Raw genomic sequence first — 19,782 nt, forward strand, 5'->3', positions numbered from 1 at the left:
TTTTGTACGCTACCTTATATAGAGTTCTTAGATTCTAATACTGCTCAACATCGTTCCCTACTATTTCCGTTAATAATGCAAATGTCGAAGCGCATAAATAAATCGTATCATTACACTTATACTTATGGTAAAATACTTGCCTTGTTTTGCTACCTCGAAAAGAGTCACACTTTGTTAGAGCTCAAATGCTTCTGGAAATCATAGCAAAAATACAATACAAGCATACAATTTTAGAGACTTATAAATGGTAAGTATAGTATTTGTCTCGACTAGTAGAATCACTACGGCCGTCATGGGCCGTCATGGCCATCTTGTAACGCTTAATAACGTAAGTATGCAAAAAAGATAACGTAAAAAAGATAACAATAAATATCCATTGATGCAATTAAACCATCTGTAAATAAAAATAATAAATGCTACTGTATAAAACTAGGCAGCGTCTTGCTATTTTGTATAAAAAATTTTTATTGTCTTCTTCAAGAGACCTAAAGTTTGAATTCTTAAATTAATTTCAAACTTTCTGATAACAACGCTGTTATTTTTTTTTATATTCTATTGTATTCTAATTTAAGGATAGCGTTCCATAACTAAGCAAATAGTAATTTAATATATTTTCATAATTATTTGTAAAAAACTTAATACGACAACCATCTAAATCAGTACACTTTTGATGTCAACAAGCTATATCGCATTTTAATTAACTTGTTTGACTTGTTGAGTCATTATGCTAATTAATTAAACATTTATCCCATATCATTTACGTTCTGTAAGGCAGTTGTTATTCTTTGTTGTGGAAGTTATGTAAGGCTAAATTCAGCCTTGAACGTGATACCCGACGCAATTGCTTAATATGCCTAATTCATTTGATTAACATTACGGTCACGTTAGCTGGTTTGACGCGGAGACGCATTTTCACATTACATTTGTTATACTTTGCGGTATTACATCCACGCTTCTCTGATAACGCAAGACTACTTTTCAGTGAATACGAGGTATGCACGTGAGTAAATTCTATTAAGATATTAAATATTAAGTTAAAATAAACCATTATCTATATCATTATTATATTTCAGAAAAGTATGTAATGCAAAATAATATAGAACAAATTAAACAATTATATTATTATACAGCAAATATATAATTTTAAATTTATCAAATTATAGTACATTATTTTAGATAAAAAATAAACGGGCACAGTAACAACTGTGCCGCACAACAACGTAGAACTACGTCAACTGTCACTATTTCATGTTAAAGTATTCAGCGAAGGAAAGTAGACGTAGGGCTACGTTAACTGTGTGACAGTTGACTTTAAAATTTAGTTAATCAATTCTTGAGTTATAGAAATTTTGGTAAGTTTGGCTGTTTTTTAAAACAGAAATCGGTAACCTCTTTATTATTAGCAATTTTGCATTTTTTTTTTTTTTTAATGCGATATTTCGACGTTTTAGAACATAAGAAACACATTGGCATCGGAAACTACGCAACCGGTTTAAAAAAAATCGTCATCGAAGAATTAACCCCACCACCGCCATTCCCGGAAAATGTTACCCCTGTTTCATATATAATTCTTTAAAATTCGGTTTATTAACAAATGAATAGTTCGCAGAAAACGTTGCAAAAAAAATCGGTAATCCCTTTTGGAGACTTTATAGACTTTAGAGAGAATTTTTCAATACCGATTTTTTTAATAAACTTTAGAGAGAAAATGAGATTATATAAGCTATCAAATGACAACTTATTTATTACTCTACAATTATTATTTTCGAAAATATAACAAAAAACTACACAACCGGTTTAAAAAATATCGGTATCGAAAAATTAACCCCACCACCGTCATTCCCAGAAAATTCTACTCCTATTTCACATATAATTCTTTAAAATTCGGTCTATTAACGAATGAGTAGTTCACGGTCAGACAGACAGACAGACATACAGACAGACATCAGGTTCTTATAATAATAACATTTCAAGAAAATCGATTATAAAAAACCACCAAAATAAATTGCAGGAACATTTAGCTCACATCGAGAGCTTTCAAAAACACTATAATAAAGTATATTTTCCTTTAATACTTTTCGATAAAAAAAAACGTTGCAAAAAAATGTTGCAAGAAAACGTTGTAGTCGTGCACCCAAAGTTACGCCTTACCCTCCGAGAAAGACGTAGTTCTACGTCAAAAACTAGAATTATTTACGTAAATTTAAGCTACTTATTGATATAATCTGAGAACGGATAAATGATATTAAAAAACAATTAGCTTTTATTCAAGTAAATTCACAATAAACAATTACGCAAGAGAGCTACTTTCTTTCATGGGTAGATTATCAGCAGGGAAAACCTCTTGATAATGTCTATGATATGCTTAAAATAATTATTTTATTTTTCCAGAATGCTGACGTACGAAATAATTTGCATTTGCGCTTTTGCGCTCATCGCGTCAGACGCCGCTGCCATTCAAGATTCAATTTCGAATAATAAGGAGATAAATTATCGGCTACCTAATCACACAAAACCGCTATATTACGATCTTAAATTGAACCCGCACCTCACTCCGGACAACTTTACATTTGACGGCGAAGTACTCGTTAACATCGAGATTCTGAGTCAGACGAGAAGTCTCACGCTGCATACGAAGAAACTGATAATAGACGAAAACGCAACTTTTTTAAAAACCAACACTGGACCTGCAGACCTTTACTTTCCTATCTCATACGACAGTAACAACCTAACCGAATTATTGACTCTTGGTTTTGACAAGGAATTACCTACTGGACATTATATTTTATATCTGAAATTTTCCGGCATACTGAACGACAGATCGTATGGATTCTATAAAAGTTCTTATATCAATGACGCGGGAGATACAGTGTAAGTGTAAAATTACTCTTTATATTCACAGTTTCTAAATTTACATATCGCACCCCGAGAAGACTTTCGCAAAATTTCGATTTTGTGTTAAGCCTATAAAGAGTAGGTATGTCTAAAATGTTTCCTACATGCTATAATAGTGTTACAATGTCTCTATGCAAAATTCGCCGCATGGGAGCAGAAGTGTCGTTATTCTTTTAAATCGATTAAGTTGCGGTCGCTGGATGAAGTGTCATAAGTGAATAAATACAGTGAGTGTCGCAGTGTGTGTGTGTGTGTGTGTGTGTGTGTGTGTGTGTGTGTGTGTGTGTGTGTGTGTGTGTGTGTATTTCTAGTGGAATAACGTCATAACTTGAAAATATTTTAACTTGTGACAGTCTTCTATTGCAAGATAAGTAAATTTTCTCTAGCAAATTTACTTGGCAACAATTTTTCAAAAACAACTGAAAATGAGGTTGTTATGACAGACATTAAGATTATAAAAGTAAAAGAAATAGTCCTTACACTATATCCTTTTTAAAACATCTTTCTCTCAAAATTACAAAAAAGTACTAGTAAATAATAGGAGAAAGTCAAAATCTATCGCTGCCTATTTAGAACTACAACTAGCGTACTTCAAAAAATTCTTTATAGGAAACGAAAAAAAATCTGATACTCGAGAACTACTCTCAAAAAGACAGTGATATTCCAAAATTTTGTCATACTTTTTACGAGTTTGTTTTTTAATAATTTAATTAATTTTTTAAAAATTAACAGTTTTTTTAATAATAATAATTGCTATCTTTTTTCGGACGTTCTTTAAGTTTCGTAGTTTATTAATACTTTATTATTTTGTCATATTTTTTCAAGAAACAGTATAAGTGCCATTATAACAAAATATCGTAATGGAAATTGCGTTAGTTATCTCACAATTCAAAAGAATTGAATTAAATTTTTGTTTTTCCTCTCTCCTGAAAATGGTGAATTTTTGAGTTGTGACAGAGTATGCAATTCTTCTCGGTGTGCAATATGAAAAATAATAAATAATAGTGACATGAATAAAAATAAACGTACAAAAATAACTCATTGTTTTTAATGAGATATAGTAGCAGCTGAAATTTTTACAGATGGTTTGCCGGGACAAATTTCATGGCGACTTATGCACGCGCTGCTTTTCCTTGCTGGGACGAGCCGGCATTAAAGGCCTCTTTTAAGATTGCCATCAAACACCATCGCAATTGCACGGCCATCTCGAACATGCCGATTTCCGAAGAGTCGGAAATCGACGAGAGTGACGGAAAGATATGGACACATTTTGAAGAAACGCCCGTTATATCGACGTACCTAGTCAGCTTCCTAATCTTCGATCTTCATAATACAAGCAATTCCGATAGCACCATCAACATCTGGAGCAGAGGCAACGTAATTTCCTCGGCAAGTTTCGCCCACGAAGTCGCCCAGAAAGCGGCGATCGAATTGAAACGATACACCAACAGTTCCGTTCGGTTGCCCAAAATCGATCATGTTGCGCTTCCTGACAGATATGTTATTGGGTACAATAAGGACATGGAAAGCTGGGGGCTTATCACCTACAGGTATGTCATGATAAGTACGTAAAAACGTACGTAATAACACATACACAAAAGGATGAAGCATTGCAATACATTAAATATTTCGGTGATACGATAGCTTGTAAATGCTTTGGACAAATTAAAAATATATCTGTATATAAAATTGTATTACATTAATTTTGTACAATTAGAGATATTTAAAAAAATGCAATATCTTGCAATAAATATTATTATTATTTTGTAATATTATAAGTTTTGTCTATATATGAAATATTGTATCTATAGAAATATTTTCAGACAGCACGCATGTCTAAAAGACGTCTTTTAGATATGCTGTCTGAATTCTCTGTTCTCTTTGTCCGCTTGGATAATATTATGTACTATTTTTAACTATTCTTAAATTTAAAAAATGGAGTATTTTAATTTAACAAATAATATGCATGTGTGTGTTAGAATAATGTCTCATTACTCTAGAATACTTAATAAAATAAGATTTCAACGTACATTTTGTATATACATAATATGATGATTATTATTAACTGTAGGGAAGTCACAGTACTGTACAATAAAGATAGTAGTCCAATCGATGCAGTGTACAGAATTGCAGAAAATGTCATTCATCAATCGTGTCATCAATGGTTCGGTAATGTTGTTAGTCCTTCCTGGTGGACTGATATATGGCTGAATGCAGGCCTTGCTAATTATTTCAAGTATTACATTCTTGATAAGGTAGAAATTTGATAACAAAGTTCAGGAATGCATTTTACTTTATATCGTGATTCAACGGTGTTTTAGGGATATACACATCTATCACCTAACAGTTTAACAGCAAAATCCATTTACGACTTTCTTCTGTCATGTCTATAAAAAAAAGCCAGAATTAGCGCATACTATAGTATATATTTAATATAGAATATATCTAATATATTTAAATACACATAAATATTAAATAAACTATTTATATTTAGATATATAAAGATTGGCGAGTTACAGACTTCTTAGTTACGAAAACACTGGATTCAGTACTTCTTAGAGACAGTTTTGAACACGCAAAACCACTTAACGTAGAGCCTAATACTATTAAAGAAATTAATTTAAAAGTTTCATCACAAGCCAGTCACAAAGGTAACAATATTTTTTTAATTAACAAACAGAGACTTGCTAAAAATCAGAGCTTGTAAAAAGGTCGCAGATCCTTCCTAAAGAAATACAATTATTATTTCAGCTTCTCAGCTTTTACGAATGCTTTCACATTGCCTCTCCGATGATGTATTCCATGCCGGACTCGTCAAATATCTTGATAAGCGGTTAGTAAAATATTACAATTCTATATAAAGATAAATTATATTTACTTTATATATTTACAGAGCAAATATGCTTTTAATCAGATTATATTAAACCACTATTATTTTAGTACTGATATAACAATCTTCAAATATATTATAACAAATATTATACAAATTTATAACATTTATTATGTATTATATATTATACTTCATCTTATAATGTATAATGCAAAATGCGTTGTACATTAAAATGCTATGTATATATTATGGCTTCTCATGCAGTAAATACATCTTATAAAATTGTCATAAAAATTATAAAAATAACGCGCCTATAATAGATAGTTTTCTATAAACTCAACATTTATATATAAATATAAATTATTAGCAAGTATGGCGTAGCCAAGCCTGAAGATTTATGGGACGCTTTGCAAGACGCATTTAATGAATCAGCAGTACAGAACAAATTCAAAATACAAGAAGTAATGAACACCTGGATAGGACAGAAAGGATATCCTCTTGTTACAGTAACCAGAGATCAACATACTGGAAAGACGAAGATTACACAAGAATATTATCAACCGTATAAAAAGATGAGTATACGTAAGAATACCAATAATGCAGACTCTGCGAACAGGTGGTGGATTCCAATAAATTTTGCAACTCGCATCGATCCGGATTTCTCGACAACTTTAGCTACGCACTGGTTGTCACCAGAAGGTGAGGAGCTCGTAATAGATGATATCGACCTGCAAGATTGGATCATTGTGAACATTCAACAAACTGGTAAGATTTATATAGATGTATAGTATTTGTCTTTATATGAATCTTTATAAATTTATCTGTTATCACTTTTATAAGTACGTTTGCAGAAATAAAGAATCTAAGCACACTAGATATTGATTTAAGCAATATTTGATAACATTATATATTTAAATTGAAATTATATTATATTATATTATATTAATAATTGCAGGTTTCTATCGTGTAAATTATGACACAACAAATTGGTTGAAAATTGCCGATTATCTGGATTCTGAGAATTACACAAAAATTCATGTACTGAATCGCGCACAAATAATTAACGACGCGATTTACCTTATGTTCACTGACAAATTAGATCCCAGAATTTTCATGGACGTCACAAAATATTTGAAACGTGAAACGAGTTACGTAGTATGGAACTCGTTGTTTAAAATTTTAGGAGATGCAACTAAATATTTTATTTACAATGGAGGAGGTAAATTGCTTAAGGTAAATTATGATTTTACACATCATAAAATCTTTATGCAAAAATCACAGAAAAAATGTTTCAGAAAACATATTACATAGAAAATAAAAAAAATCAAATTTTTGTTACAGCCATTTCAAATTTTAAAATGCTCTATATTACACATATATTGCAAAATTAATCGAATTTATGTAATTATAGCCGTATGTCTTGGACTTGATGAATAATATAGTAGAAACTGTAATGCAGTTTCACCCGAATGAAGATTATTTCACAAAATTGGCAAGAAATTCTATTTTTGAAAATGCATGCGCCTTTGATCATCCTGCATGCCTACATAATACCTATAATCAATTAATTGATTATTTGGAAAATCCAACTGTGTTCACAAACAGGTAAATATAAAATATAAAATATTCTATATGGAGAGAAAGAGAGGAAAATGAGTAATACATATACATTAAAATAAATCGTTATGCGGAAATTATCTCTATCTTATCTTAAAACTAAATATATATCTACTAAAAGTAAATGATATTGAAAGTACTTTTTTTGTATACAATATTCCTGAAAATACTGCTTTAGAACTTCATTTCAAGAGAAAAGATTGACATTCTGTAATGGCATAAAACAAGCGAATGAAACTATTTGGAACAAACTGCTGTATATGTACACGAACATGTCTGAACCTACATTATACTGTCTTGGACGTTCTAAAAACCGGACTATTATCGAGAAATTTCTAAATATGACTATATCAGAAGATTCACCATTCGCGAAGAATGATATTCATCGTGTTATCGACTCGGTATTAAATGGAGATTTTCCAAATATTGATGTGGTGTTGGATTTTGTTGTGAATCATTGGGATACACTCATAACTAGGTAATAATCTTGTATTTGATTTCGATAACTGCGCACATTTTTTCACAGAATTATGTAGCTAACGCACAGAATTTTTTATTGCAGAGTTGACGATCCTATGGACTTGTTATACGATATTAGTTGGAATGTTGTATCTAGGAAGCAAGTACAAAAGGTATAGACTTTGCAGATAAGCGAAAAAATATATTACATAATAATATATACATATAAACAAATTTTTATTTAACAAAATATACTTAAAAAATAATACAATACATTTTTTACAGCTTGTACAGAATTGTGTATATATAGAATAATGTTTTATATACTAAAATAATATACTAAATACTCGTTTTCAGTTACGAGCACTTTTAGATAAGCTTGGAATGGAAGTACCACAAATTGTAAAATTCCAAGAGCAAAATATGGAGTTAACGGAGACAATAGTAAACAAAATTCGTTTGTGGTTAGAATATAAAAGTTCAAACCCACTTACGAATATTACATTACAATGAATTCAATATCTCTTCATCGATAACTTCCATATCAATTTACAGTGTGAAGATTTCACCATAATATGAAGAATCGAGTCAACAGAAATTGTTATAATTTTTATTAATAATATTATGTAAATAAAATTTGTGTGGAATAAGCAAAATAATTAGATGTAAATATTTAAATATCTATAATACATGCATCTATATTATTAAAACAAATCGGTCAATAATTAAAAACAGCTACTATCTATTAATTATTATTTATTGTAAAACATTATGTGCATTATTAATATAAAGATATTATGAACAGATATACATGCAATTAACACATAAGAAGAGTGAGAATAATAATCGTATATACGTATTTTTTATATTTTATTATAAAACAAGTAAATACAACTCTTACAGAAATGTATCAATATTTCATTAATTTACAGAAATAATTGTTTGTTCCGCCATTATTGATTAACCAGAAAAAGTTTATTATTTTCGACAACAATTGACTAACGAGTGTACTGACAAACGACTTTACGATTCGTTTGGGTCCTTATCAAATAATCTGAACAACAACTTATTTGGTGTGACAATAGTGTTGGTCAAAGAGATAAAATAAAAATATTTAAATTGTTAAAGATATTAAAACGATACCTGGGGTAATCAAAACTAATTTTTACTCCCGACTTGCACATCTAATGTTTATGAAAATTTTAACCGAAATAATCATAAGTTTACCGCTGGAAAAATTAAATTAAATAAATGAAACCAGCACACACAAAAGAATAAAGGGAATAAAAAATCGGGTTTGAATAACGGATACTGATTTCTAAAATAAATAATAAATATTTATAATTAAGAATTGAGAATTGAGAATTGAGAATTGAGAATTGGGAATTGAGAATTGAGAATTGAGTTACGTATGTTTACCAATCATACATAGTTTTGATTGATATATTTTATTTAAATATATAGAGTATGATAAGGATTTTATTTAAATTGCCAAAGATTAGATACATTCTCTTTAAATCTATGATAATACAATAAGTATTTTGTTAGTTAAGTTGTCAAAGATACATTTTATTTAAATTTGTAAAAGTATAAATATTTTTTAATTATGTCAAAGTCTGATGGTGCTTATTGTATCAAAGTCTCAAAGGTTCTGCTTAGATATATTTAAACCTTTATATTATAAATATTTATTACAATTAAACATTTGTTATATTCGATTAAAATACATAAAAATATTATGTATGAGTGAAAATATTATTATATATTTATATATATAGATGTAAGTATAATAACGTTTTAATAAAATAATACCATATATTACACATGTGACTGCCCATTTTTTACCACATTTGCGTCTTAGGCAACGGTCAACTTGACGCTACAAATACTTTGAAGCGTTCTTCTTCTCCTTCTTTCTTCGTTGAAAGAAAGGAGAAGAGGAATGCTTCGAGGCATTTGTAGCGTCAAGTTGACCGCAGCCTTAAATACATCATTATGTTAACAATAAGAAAAAGACGTGATTCCATGACGTCAAAATACGGTACATTTCATGACGTCAAGATTTTATAACATTAAACCGAAATTTTCAAGTCATAAAAGCGTCAACTCATGACGTCAAGAGTAGTCAGTGAAGAACCAATTTAAAATGACGTCAAAATGACGTGAGCTTGTTACCTGGGTAATAAGATAATCGTCACTTTATGACTGAAATGTGACATTGCAATGACGTCACATTATGACGTCAATATAAGGTCAATGTAAAAAAATCGATCATTTTGACGACACATGACCAAAAATGACCAGTTTGGACGTCAAAATGACGTGTGCTTGCTACTTCGGGCCTCGGGTCTCCTGCAGGGGGCGGAATCCACGCAAACACTTTTCATACATGTGTGAAAAATAAAAGAAAGCTGTAAGAAAATAACATTCTGAGACATTCTTAGTGTTTTCTCCGATCTTAGTTTTATACCTTATTGTCAGATTGACTTTTTTTATACATTATTATATTTCTAGTATATAAATATATTTAAGATATTAGATATAAAAAGTTGTATTAATATATATACTTTTACATTTTTAATTAATTTTATAACTTTATTCTATCAAATATTTAATTGGTAACACGAGAATATTATATACGATCGTTATAATATGCAATCAAATAATTAAACTAAATCGCCAAATACGATCCGCGCTGAATCTTGGTAGCCAATATAATATATATTTTTTGTGTATTACACATATCTTTTCCAACATTAGTTAAACTGAGCGCCAACTAGATTTGTCAAACTTATAATACAGTTCCCGTTGGAGTCGATTTAATTACAGGGAGAAAATCCCCTTTCTCCCCATAATTAAATCGATTCGATGTAACCATCTAAATAACTGTAAAGAACTGTATTAATAATGCAAATGTCGAAGCGCATATATATGAGTCGTATCATTACTCTTATACTTGGTAAAATTACTTGCCTTGCTTTGCTTCCTCGAAAAGATCACACTTTATTAACGTCAAACGCTTCTGGAAATTGTAGCAAAGAGGCTTATATAAATGGAAAGTAGCACTTGTCTCGACTAGTAGAATCGTTACTGTCGCCTGCATGAGAGCTTGCAACGCTTAACAATAAGTAAGTACGCAAAAAAGAAAACGTAAAAAAAAGATAACAAAAAATATCCATTGATGCAATTAGATTATCTGTATACAAAAATAATAAATGCTACTATAAAACTAGAAAGCGTTTTGCTATTTTGTATACAAACATTTTTATTATCTTTTTCAAGAGACCTGAATTTTGAATTCTTAAACTAATTTTAACTATGTTTTCTGATAACGGTACTGTTATTTCTTTTATATTCTTTTGCATTCTTATATACAGATAGCGTTGCATAACTAATAATTTAATATTTTTTGTAATTATTTGTAAAAAGAATTCGACGACTCTCTAAATCAGTATACTTTTGATGTTCACAAGCTAGGTATATAAATCGCACCTTAATTAACTTGTGACTTGACTCTGACTCATTATGCTAATGAATTAGACATTTAACCAATATCGTTTACGTTCCGTAAAGCAGTTATTATTCTTTTGTGGAAGTTATGTAAAGCTAAATTCAGCTTTGAACGTGATACCCGGCGTTATTGCTTAATATATTGCCTGATCCACTTAATTAACATATTACGGTCACGTTAGCTGGTTTGACGCGGAGACACATTTTCACATTATACATTTGTTATACTTTGCGGTATTACGTCTACGCTTCTCTGATAACGCAAAACTGCGTTTCCGTAAATACGAGGTACGCACGTACGTAAATTCTATTAAGGTATTAAACATTAAGTTAAAATAGACCATTATATCTACCATTACTATATTTTGAAAAAGTATGTAACGTAAAATAATTTAGAACAGATTAGTATTTACTATATTATTATATAACAAATATATATTTTTTATTTTATCAAATTATAGTGCATTATTTTAGATAAAAAACTAAAATTATTTGCGTAAATTTAAGTTATGGATTGATATAATCTGAGAACGGATAATTGATACTAAAAAGCAATTTTTGTTTATTCAAGTAAATTCACAACAACAATATACGCAAGAGAGCTACTTCTTTCACGTGTAGGTTATCAGTATAGAGAAAACCTCTCGATGATGTCTATGATAACCTTAAAATAATTATTTTATTTTTCCAGAATGCTAACGTACAAAATCATTTGCATTTGCGCCTTTGCGCTCATCGCGGCAGACGCCGCTGCCATTCAAGATTCAAATTCGAACGATAAGAAAATAAATTATCGGCTACCTAATCACACAAAACCGCTATCCTACGATCTTAAATTGAACCCGCACCTCACTCCGGACAACTTTGCATTTGATGGCGAAGTACATGTTAACATCGAGATCCTGAGCCAGACGAAAACTCTCACGCTGCATATGAAAAAACTGATAATAGACGAAAACGCAACTTTTCTGAAAGCCAACACTGAACTTGATCTTTACTTCCCTACCTCATACGACAGTAACAACCTAACCGATTTATTGACTCTTGGTTTTGACAAGGAATTACCTGCTGGACATTATACTTTATATCTGAAATTTGCCGGTATACTAAACGACAAATCATATGGATTCTATCGCAGTTCTTACATTAATGACGCGGGAGATACAGTGTAAGTATAAAAAATAATTCTTTATATTACAGTTTCTAAATTTATATATCGTACCCCAAGAAGAATACTATCACTACAACTCAAAGAAATTCGATTTTGAGTTAAACACATAAAAAGTATGCCTAAGGTGTTCCCTATACGTGCCATAACATGTACTGTTACAAGTCTTTATGCAAAATTTACCGCATGGAAGCAGAAGTGTCTCAGAAGTTATTCTTTTTAAACCCATTGAGTTGCGGTCATTGGATAAATAGGGTCATAAGTGAATAAGTACAGTGAGTGTCGCAGTATTTCTACTGAAATAACGTCACAACTTGAAAATATTATCTTGATTTGTGACAGACTTCTACTACAAGATAAGTATATTTTTTCTAAAAAATTCACTTGGCAACAGATTTTCAAAAACAACTGAGAATAAAATTGCAATAATGACAGACATTAAAATTATAAAATTAGCAAAAATAATCCTTAGACTATCTCATTTAAAGCATCTTTCTCTTAGCAAAATTACAAAAAAGAACTAATAAATAATAGAACACCAAAATCTGCCGCTGCTTATTTAGAACTACAATCAGCATACTACAGAAAGTTATTTATAGGAAACAAATAAAAAAATTTGATATTTGAGAACTTCTCTCAAAAACAATTATATTCCAATATCTTATCGTACTTTTCATGAGTCTCTTTTTTAATAATTTAATTATTTTTTTAATAATTAACAGTCTCCTTAATAATAATTATTTTTTTTCGAACGTTGTTTTAGTTTATTAATACTTCGTTATTTTGTTACGTTTATACTTATTTTATAGTACATAAATTGTCTCTTCCAAAGTGAAATTTATTTCATATTCTTTTTACTTTTAAAGCACAAGTTTAGTAAAAACATAACAATTGCTGCAAGAACTATGACACACCTCAAAATACTACTTTACTCGAGGAGTGCTGAAAATCTTAAGTGAGAATTTTTTTTAGAATTATATCAGATTTCTTCAAGAAACAGTATAAATGTTATTATAACAAAATATTATAATTATGATTGCATTAGTTATCTCACAATTCAAAAGAATTGAATTAAATTTTTGTTTTTTCTTTCTCCTGAAAATTGTGAATTTTTGTGACAGTATTCTTCTCGGTGTGCGATATGGAAAATAATACAAAATAAATAATAGTAACATGAAAAATAAACGCACAAAAATAATTTAGTGTCTTTAATGAGATATAATAAAAGCTGAAATTTCCACAGATGGTTCGCCGGGACAAATTTTATGCCGACTTATGCGCGCGCTGCTTTTCCTTGTTGGGACGAGCCGGCATTAAAGGCCTCTTTTAAGATTGCCGTCAAACACCATCGCAATTACACGGCCATCTCAAACATGCCGATTTCCGAAGAGTCAGAAATCGACAAGAGTGACGGAAAGATATGGACACATTTTGAAGAATCGCCCGTTATATCGACGTACCTAGTCAGCTTCCTGATCTCCGATCTTCATAAAATAAGTAATTCCGATGGCACCATCAACGTCTGGAGCAGATGCAACGTAAATTCCTCGACAAGTTTCGTCCACGAAGCCGCCCAGAAAGCGGCGATCGAATTGAAACGATACACCAACAGTTCCGTTCGGTTGCCCAAAATCGATCATGTTGCGCTTCCTGACAAATATGTTATTGGGTACAATAAGGACATGGAAAGCTGGGGGCTTATCACCTACAGGTATATCATGATACGTACGTAGAAACGTACGTAATAACACATACACAAAAGGATGAAGCATTGCAATACATTAAATATCTCGGTGATACGATACCTCGTAAATGCTTTGAACGAATTGAAAATCTATTTGTATATAAAATCGTATTACATTTATTTTGTACAATTAGAAATATTTAAAAAAAATGCAATATTTTGCAATAAATATTATTATTACTTTGCAATGTTATACAAGTTTTGTCTATATATGAAATATTGTATCTGTAGAAATATTTTCAGACAGCATGCACGCATGTCTAAAAGACGTCTTTTAGATATGCTGTCTGAATTCTCTGTCCTCTTTGTCCGCTTTGATAATGTTATGTACTATTTTTAACTATTCTTAAATTTAGAAAATGGAACAAATTTAATTTTACAAATTTTACAAATATTTTACAAATATTATACAAATAATATGTATGTGTGTGTTAGAACAATGTCTCATTACTCTAAAATACTTAATAAAATAAGATTTCTACGTACATTCTGTATATAGGGGAACGGGGAGTAGCCTCGGACAGTGGGTAGCCCCGGACATTATTGAAATTCAAGTATACCGAGTATCTATGGCCATTGTTTAAACATTCTAATATGCCCTTCTGCGTATCTCGACATATGCAGAATGCTTAAACAATGGCCATAGATACGCGGTATACTTGAATTTCAATAATGTCCGGGGCTACCCACTGTCCGGCGCTACCCCCCGTTCCCCTACATATATATTATGATTATTATTTATAGGGAAGTCGAAGTACTGTGCAATGAAGATAGTCCAATCGATGAATTGTATACAACTGCAGGCAACATCATACATCAATCGAGCCATCAATGGCTCGGCAATGTTGTTAGTCCTTCCTGGTGGACTGATATATGGCTGAATACAGGACTTGCTGAATATTTCAAGCATTACATTGCTGATAAGGTAGAAATTTGATAATAAAGTTCACGAATGTATTTTATTTTATACTTATAGACATCACAGACGCGCGCTACGCGCGCGCTGTTTATTTTTAATATTTTACTGTTACATTAACCACACGACTGTGAAAATATGCCATGACAGTCGCTCATCAACATTGTTTCAATGATATACAGTAGGAGCTTTCCAGCAAGCAAATCGACACAGACATCGTTCTATCTTTTTTTTGGCAATAAGTAACAAAGATAAAACGAGGCTTGTGTGTCGACTTGTGTCGCTTGCTGGAAAGTTCTTAGTATTATATACACATCTATCACGTCAATTTATGTAAAATACATTTACGATTCCCTTCTGTCATGTCTTTCTGAAGGAAAAAAATGTCAGAATTAGCGTATACTATAGTTTTTGAATATAATACACTTAAATATACATAAATATATATAAATATATATTTAAAATATTAAATAAACTACTTATATATTTAGATATATAAAAATTGGCGAGTTATGGACCACTTAAGTTCAACAACACTGAATTCAATACTTCTTATGAACCATTTTGAACTTAATTTAGAGCCTAATACTATTGAAGAAATTAATTCAAAATTCAAAAAACATAACAGTCTTAAAGGTAACAATATTTCTTTAATTAACGAACAAAGACTTACTCAAATCAGAGCTTGCAAAAAAGTCGCAGATCTTTAACAAATATGATTATTATTTCAGCTTCTCAGCTTTTACGAATGCTTTCACATTGCCTTTCCGATGAGGTATTCCATGCCGGACTCGTCAAATATCTTAATAAGCAGTTAGTAAAATGTTACATGTTTTTATAAAAATAAATTATATTTACATTATATATTTACAGAGTAAATATACTTTTAATCAGTTTATATTAAATTACTATTATTTTAGTATTAATGGAAGCCATAATAACTAACAATCTTCTAATATATTATAATAAATGTTATAAAAATTTGTAACATTTATTATGTATAATATATTATATTATACCTTATAATGTATAATGCAAAATACGTTGTACATTAAAATGCTATGTATATGTATTATGGCTTCTTATGCACTAAATGAGTCTCATAAAATTTCATAAAAATTATAATAGATAACGCTACAAATAACGCTATAGATGTTGAATTTTCTTTAAACTTGAATCAACATTTATATATAAAATAAATTATTAGCAAGTATGGCGTAGCCAAGCCTGAAGACTTATGGAACGCTTTGCAAGATGCATTTAAAGAATCAGCAGTACAGAACAAATTCAAAATCCAAGAAGTGATGAACACCTGGATAGGACAGAAAGGAAACCCTCTTATAACAGTAACCAGAGATCAACATACTGGAAAGACGAAGATCACACAAGAATATTTTCAACCAAAATATTTTGAAAATATGAGTACAAATACCAATAATGCGGACAGTGCAAATAGGTGGTGGGTTCCAATAAATTTTGCAACTCGCAACAATCCGGATTTCTCGTCAACTTTAGCTACGCACTGGTTGTCACCAGAAGCTGAGGAGCTCGTGATCGATGGTATCGACCCGCAAGATTGGATCATTGTGAACATTCAACAAACTGGTAAGATTTTATATAGATGTATAGTATATGCCTTATATGAATCTTTATAAATCCATCTGTTATCACTTTTATAAGTATGTAAATTTGCAGAAATAATTAATCTAAGCACACTATAGACATTGATTTAAACAATATTTGATAACATTATATTTAAACTGAAATTATATTAATAATTGCAGGTTTTTATCGTGTAAATTATGACACAACAAATTGGTTGAAAATTGCTGATTATCTGGATTCTGAGAATTACACAAAAATTCATGTACTAAATCGCGAACAAATAATTTACGACGTGATTTACCTTATGTACACGGGCAAATTAGATCCCAGAAATTTCATGGAAGTCACGAAATACTTGAGACGTGAAACGGATTACATAGTGTGGTGGTCGTTGTTTGAATCTTTAGGAGATTTAGCCAAAATATTTGCTTACAATGGAGGAGGTGAATTGCTTAAGGTAAATTATAATTTACATATCATAAAATCTTTGTGTAAAAATTACAGAAAAAAATGTTTCAGACGACATTACACAGAAAATTAAGAAAAAAACATTTTTTCATTGTTTTACAGCCATTTGAAATTTTCAAACGCTCTATATTGCAATTTATACTACAAATATATTACAAAATTAATTAAATTTATACAATTATAGCCGTACGTCTTGGACTTGATGAATAATATAGTAGAAACTGTAATGCAGTTTCACCCGAATGAAGATACTTTCACAAAGTTGAAAAGGGAAGTTATATTTGAAGGTGCATGCGCTTTCGATCATCCTACGTGTCTACATGAAACCTATAAACAATTAATTGTTTATTTGGAAAATCCAACTGTGTTCACAAATAGGTAAATATAAAATATTTTACATTTATAAAAAGAAAGACTAAATATTTATCTACTGAAAGTAAATGATATTGAAAGCACTCCTTTTGTATACAATATTCCTAAAAATTCTGCTTTAGAACTTCGTTCCCAGAGAAAAGTTTGACATTCTGTAATGGCATAAAGCAAGCGAATGAAACTATTTGGAACAAACTGCTGTATATGTACAACACGAACATGTCTGGACCCACATTATACTCCCTTGGATGCTCTAAAAACCGGACTATTATTGAGAAATTTTTAAATATGACCATATCAGAAGAGTCACCAATCGTGAAGAGTGATATTCGTCGTGTTATAGACTCGGTATTAAGAGGAGATTTTCCAAATATTGATATGGTGATAGATTTTATTGCTAATCATTGGGATAAACTTATAACTAGGTAATAATCTTACATTTGATTTCGCACTCGCAATAAATCCGCACATTTTTCACAGATTTATGTGGCTATAAACGCACTAAATTTTTTATTACAGAGTTGACGATCCTGAAAATTTGTTATACGATCTTAGTTGGAGTGTTGTATCCAGAAAGCAAGTCCAAAAGGTATAGATTTTACAGACAAGCAAAGAAATATAAACAATACACAATGTTATATACATGGTGATCTATTTTAAATGCCCACTTCAAATATCTCTTGATCAATACATTTTAAAGAAAAAGATTTCTGCATTTTAAAGATAAAAGTTGGAGTGTTCAAAGGGGACCAATAGACTCTCTTATTAGGTTTTGAGTTCGAGATTCGTATTGCGCCTTCTGTAAATTGGGTCACCCTGTATAAACAAATTTCTATTTTAAAAAATTTTATATATTTAAAAAATAATATAATACATTTTTTACGGCTTGCATGGAATTGTACATATAGAATAATATATGTTTTATATGCTAAAATAATATACTTAAAATATTTTTTCAGTTACAAGCACTTGTAGATAAGCTTGGAATGGAAGGACCACAAGACCTATTAAAATTCAAAGAGCAACATATAGAGTTGACGGAGGCAATAGTAAACAAAATTCGTGTATGGTTAGAATATAAAAGTCCAAAATGACTTATAAAAAAACATTATTACATTACATTACAATAAATTCAATGTCTCTTTATCGATAACTTCCACCAATTTACAGTATGAAGATTTCACCATAATATGAAGAATCGAGTCAACAGAAATTGTTATAATTTTTACTAATAATATTATGTAAATAAAATTTGTGTAGAATAAGCAAAATAATTAGATGCAAATATTTAAATACCTACATGCATCTAAATTATTCAAACAAATCGGTCAATCATTAAAAACAGCTAGTATTAATTATATGTTATGTAAAATATTATGTGCATTATTGATGTAAAAATATTATGAACAGATAATATACATGCAATTAACACATAAGAAAAGTATACATACATATAATTATATAGAAATAATAATCGCATACTCTTACAGAAATTTAATACTGTAAGTAATTATTTGATTAATAATTAAATATACTTATTTTGAGTGTTAAAAGCACTGTTAAAAATACTGTTAAAAACACTGTTAAATTTCTGTAAGAGTATACGTATCTTTTATTTATTTTTATGAAATAAGTAAGTAGGTACAACTCTTGCAGAAATGTATCAATATTTCATTAATTTAATTTTCTAGTGCAAATAGTTAAATCTTATATGTGTTCAGAGTATCAAGAAATGAAGTTAATATATATTTATAAATATATATTATAATAATAAAAATCTGCATTTATTTATTAAACTATTATCTTATTTTAGATTTATGTATTTTCTAACAAACACTTAATCACTTTGCTGGAAAAGTCACAACTAATTGTAAGTAATTAAGTTTTATATATTTTTTTATTATATTCCCTTGTCATTATCGGTTGAGATATCTCTTTATCGTAATATATATAGTAAGAAGTATTATATTGTGCTGAATGCAACTCCACATTTGCACTTATATTATAGAGGTTAACAGAGATTATCGCAAGTGTTTACCTTACATCGATAGTCAGCAAAAAAAAATTACTGGTTGTCATTTGCGACGTTAAACACGTTATATAAACAAGTACATAGATAACAGATAAAAGAAGAATACCGACTATGAGAAGCAGGCATTTCTGATGAAAATCAATTCTTTAAGCTTTAAGGCGTTACT

General features: G+C 30.0%; 2 protein-coding genes across 4 annotated transcripts; both read left to right on the forward strand.

The window, feature by feature from the left end:
- The first annotated feature begins 833 nt into the window (after positions 1-833).
- On the forward strand, positions 834-18,883 carry LOC139822801 (aminopeptidase N-like). Of its 2 annotated transcripts, XM_071794830.1 has the most exons (13): positions 834-992; positions 2,392-2,871; positions 3,978-4,445; positions 4,967-5,150; positions 5,390-5,546; positions 5,647-5,728; positions 6,093-6,490; positions 6,681-6,958; positions 7,137-7,330; positions 7,521-7,820; positions 7,905-7,974; positions 8,159-8,344; positions 18,745-18,883. In XM_071794830.1, exons 2-12 carry the CDS (start codon positions 2,393-2,395, stop codon positions 8,312-8,314), a joined length of 2,766 nt encoding a protein of 921 aa, XP_071650931.1. In that variant the 5' UTR covers positions 834-992; position 2,392; the 3' UTR covers positions 8,315-8,344; positions 18,745-18,883. The 2 variants fall into 2 exon arrangements, with proteins under 2 accessions (XP_071650931.1, XP_071650930.1); XM_071794829.1 differs by lacking the exon at positions 18,745-18,883 and having other exon boundaries at positions 8,159-8,460.
- LOC139822802 (aminopeptidase N-like) lies at positions 10,813-18,720 on the forward strand. 2 transcript variants are annotated; one of them, XM_071794832.1, is made up of 12 exons: positions 10,813-10,929; positions 12,003-12,479; positions 13,723-14,190; positions 14,968-15,148; positions 15,631-15,775; positions 15,871-15,952; positions 16,347-16,744; positions 16,924-17,201; positions 17,397-17,590; positions 17,707-18,009; positions 18,104-18,173; positions 18,544-18,720. In XM_071794832.1, the coding sequence occupies exons 2-12, from the start codon at positions 12,004-12,006 to the stop codon at positions 18,676-18,678; spliced, it is 2,730 nt and encodes a 909-aa protein (XP_071650933.1). In that variant the 5' UTR covers positions 10,813-10,929; position 12,003; the 3' UTR covers positions 18,679-18,720. The 2 variants fall into 2 exon arrangements, with proteins under 2 accessions (XP_071650933.1, XP_071650934.1); XM_071794833.1 differs by lacking the exon at positions 10,813-10,929 and adding an exon at positions 11,575-11,599.
- Positions 18,884-19,782: the final 899 nt, after the last annotated feature.

This window comes from Temnothorax longispinosus, chromosome 12 (assembly GCF_030848805.1).
Source record: "Temnothorax longispinosus isolate EJ_2023e chromosome 12, Tlon_JGU_v1, whole genome shotgun sequence".
Lineage (NCBI taxonomy): Eukaryota > Metazoa > Arthropoda > Insecta > Hymenoptera > Formicidae > Temnothorax > Temnothorax longispinosus.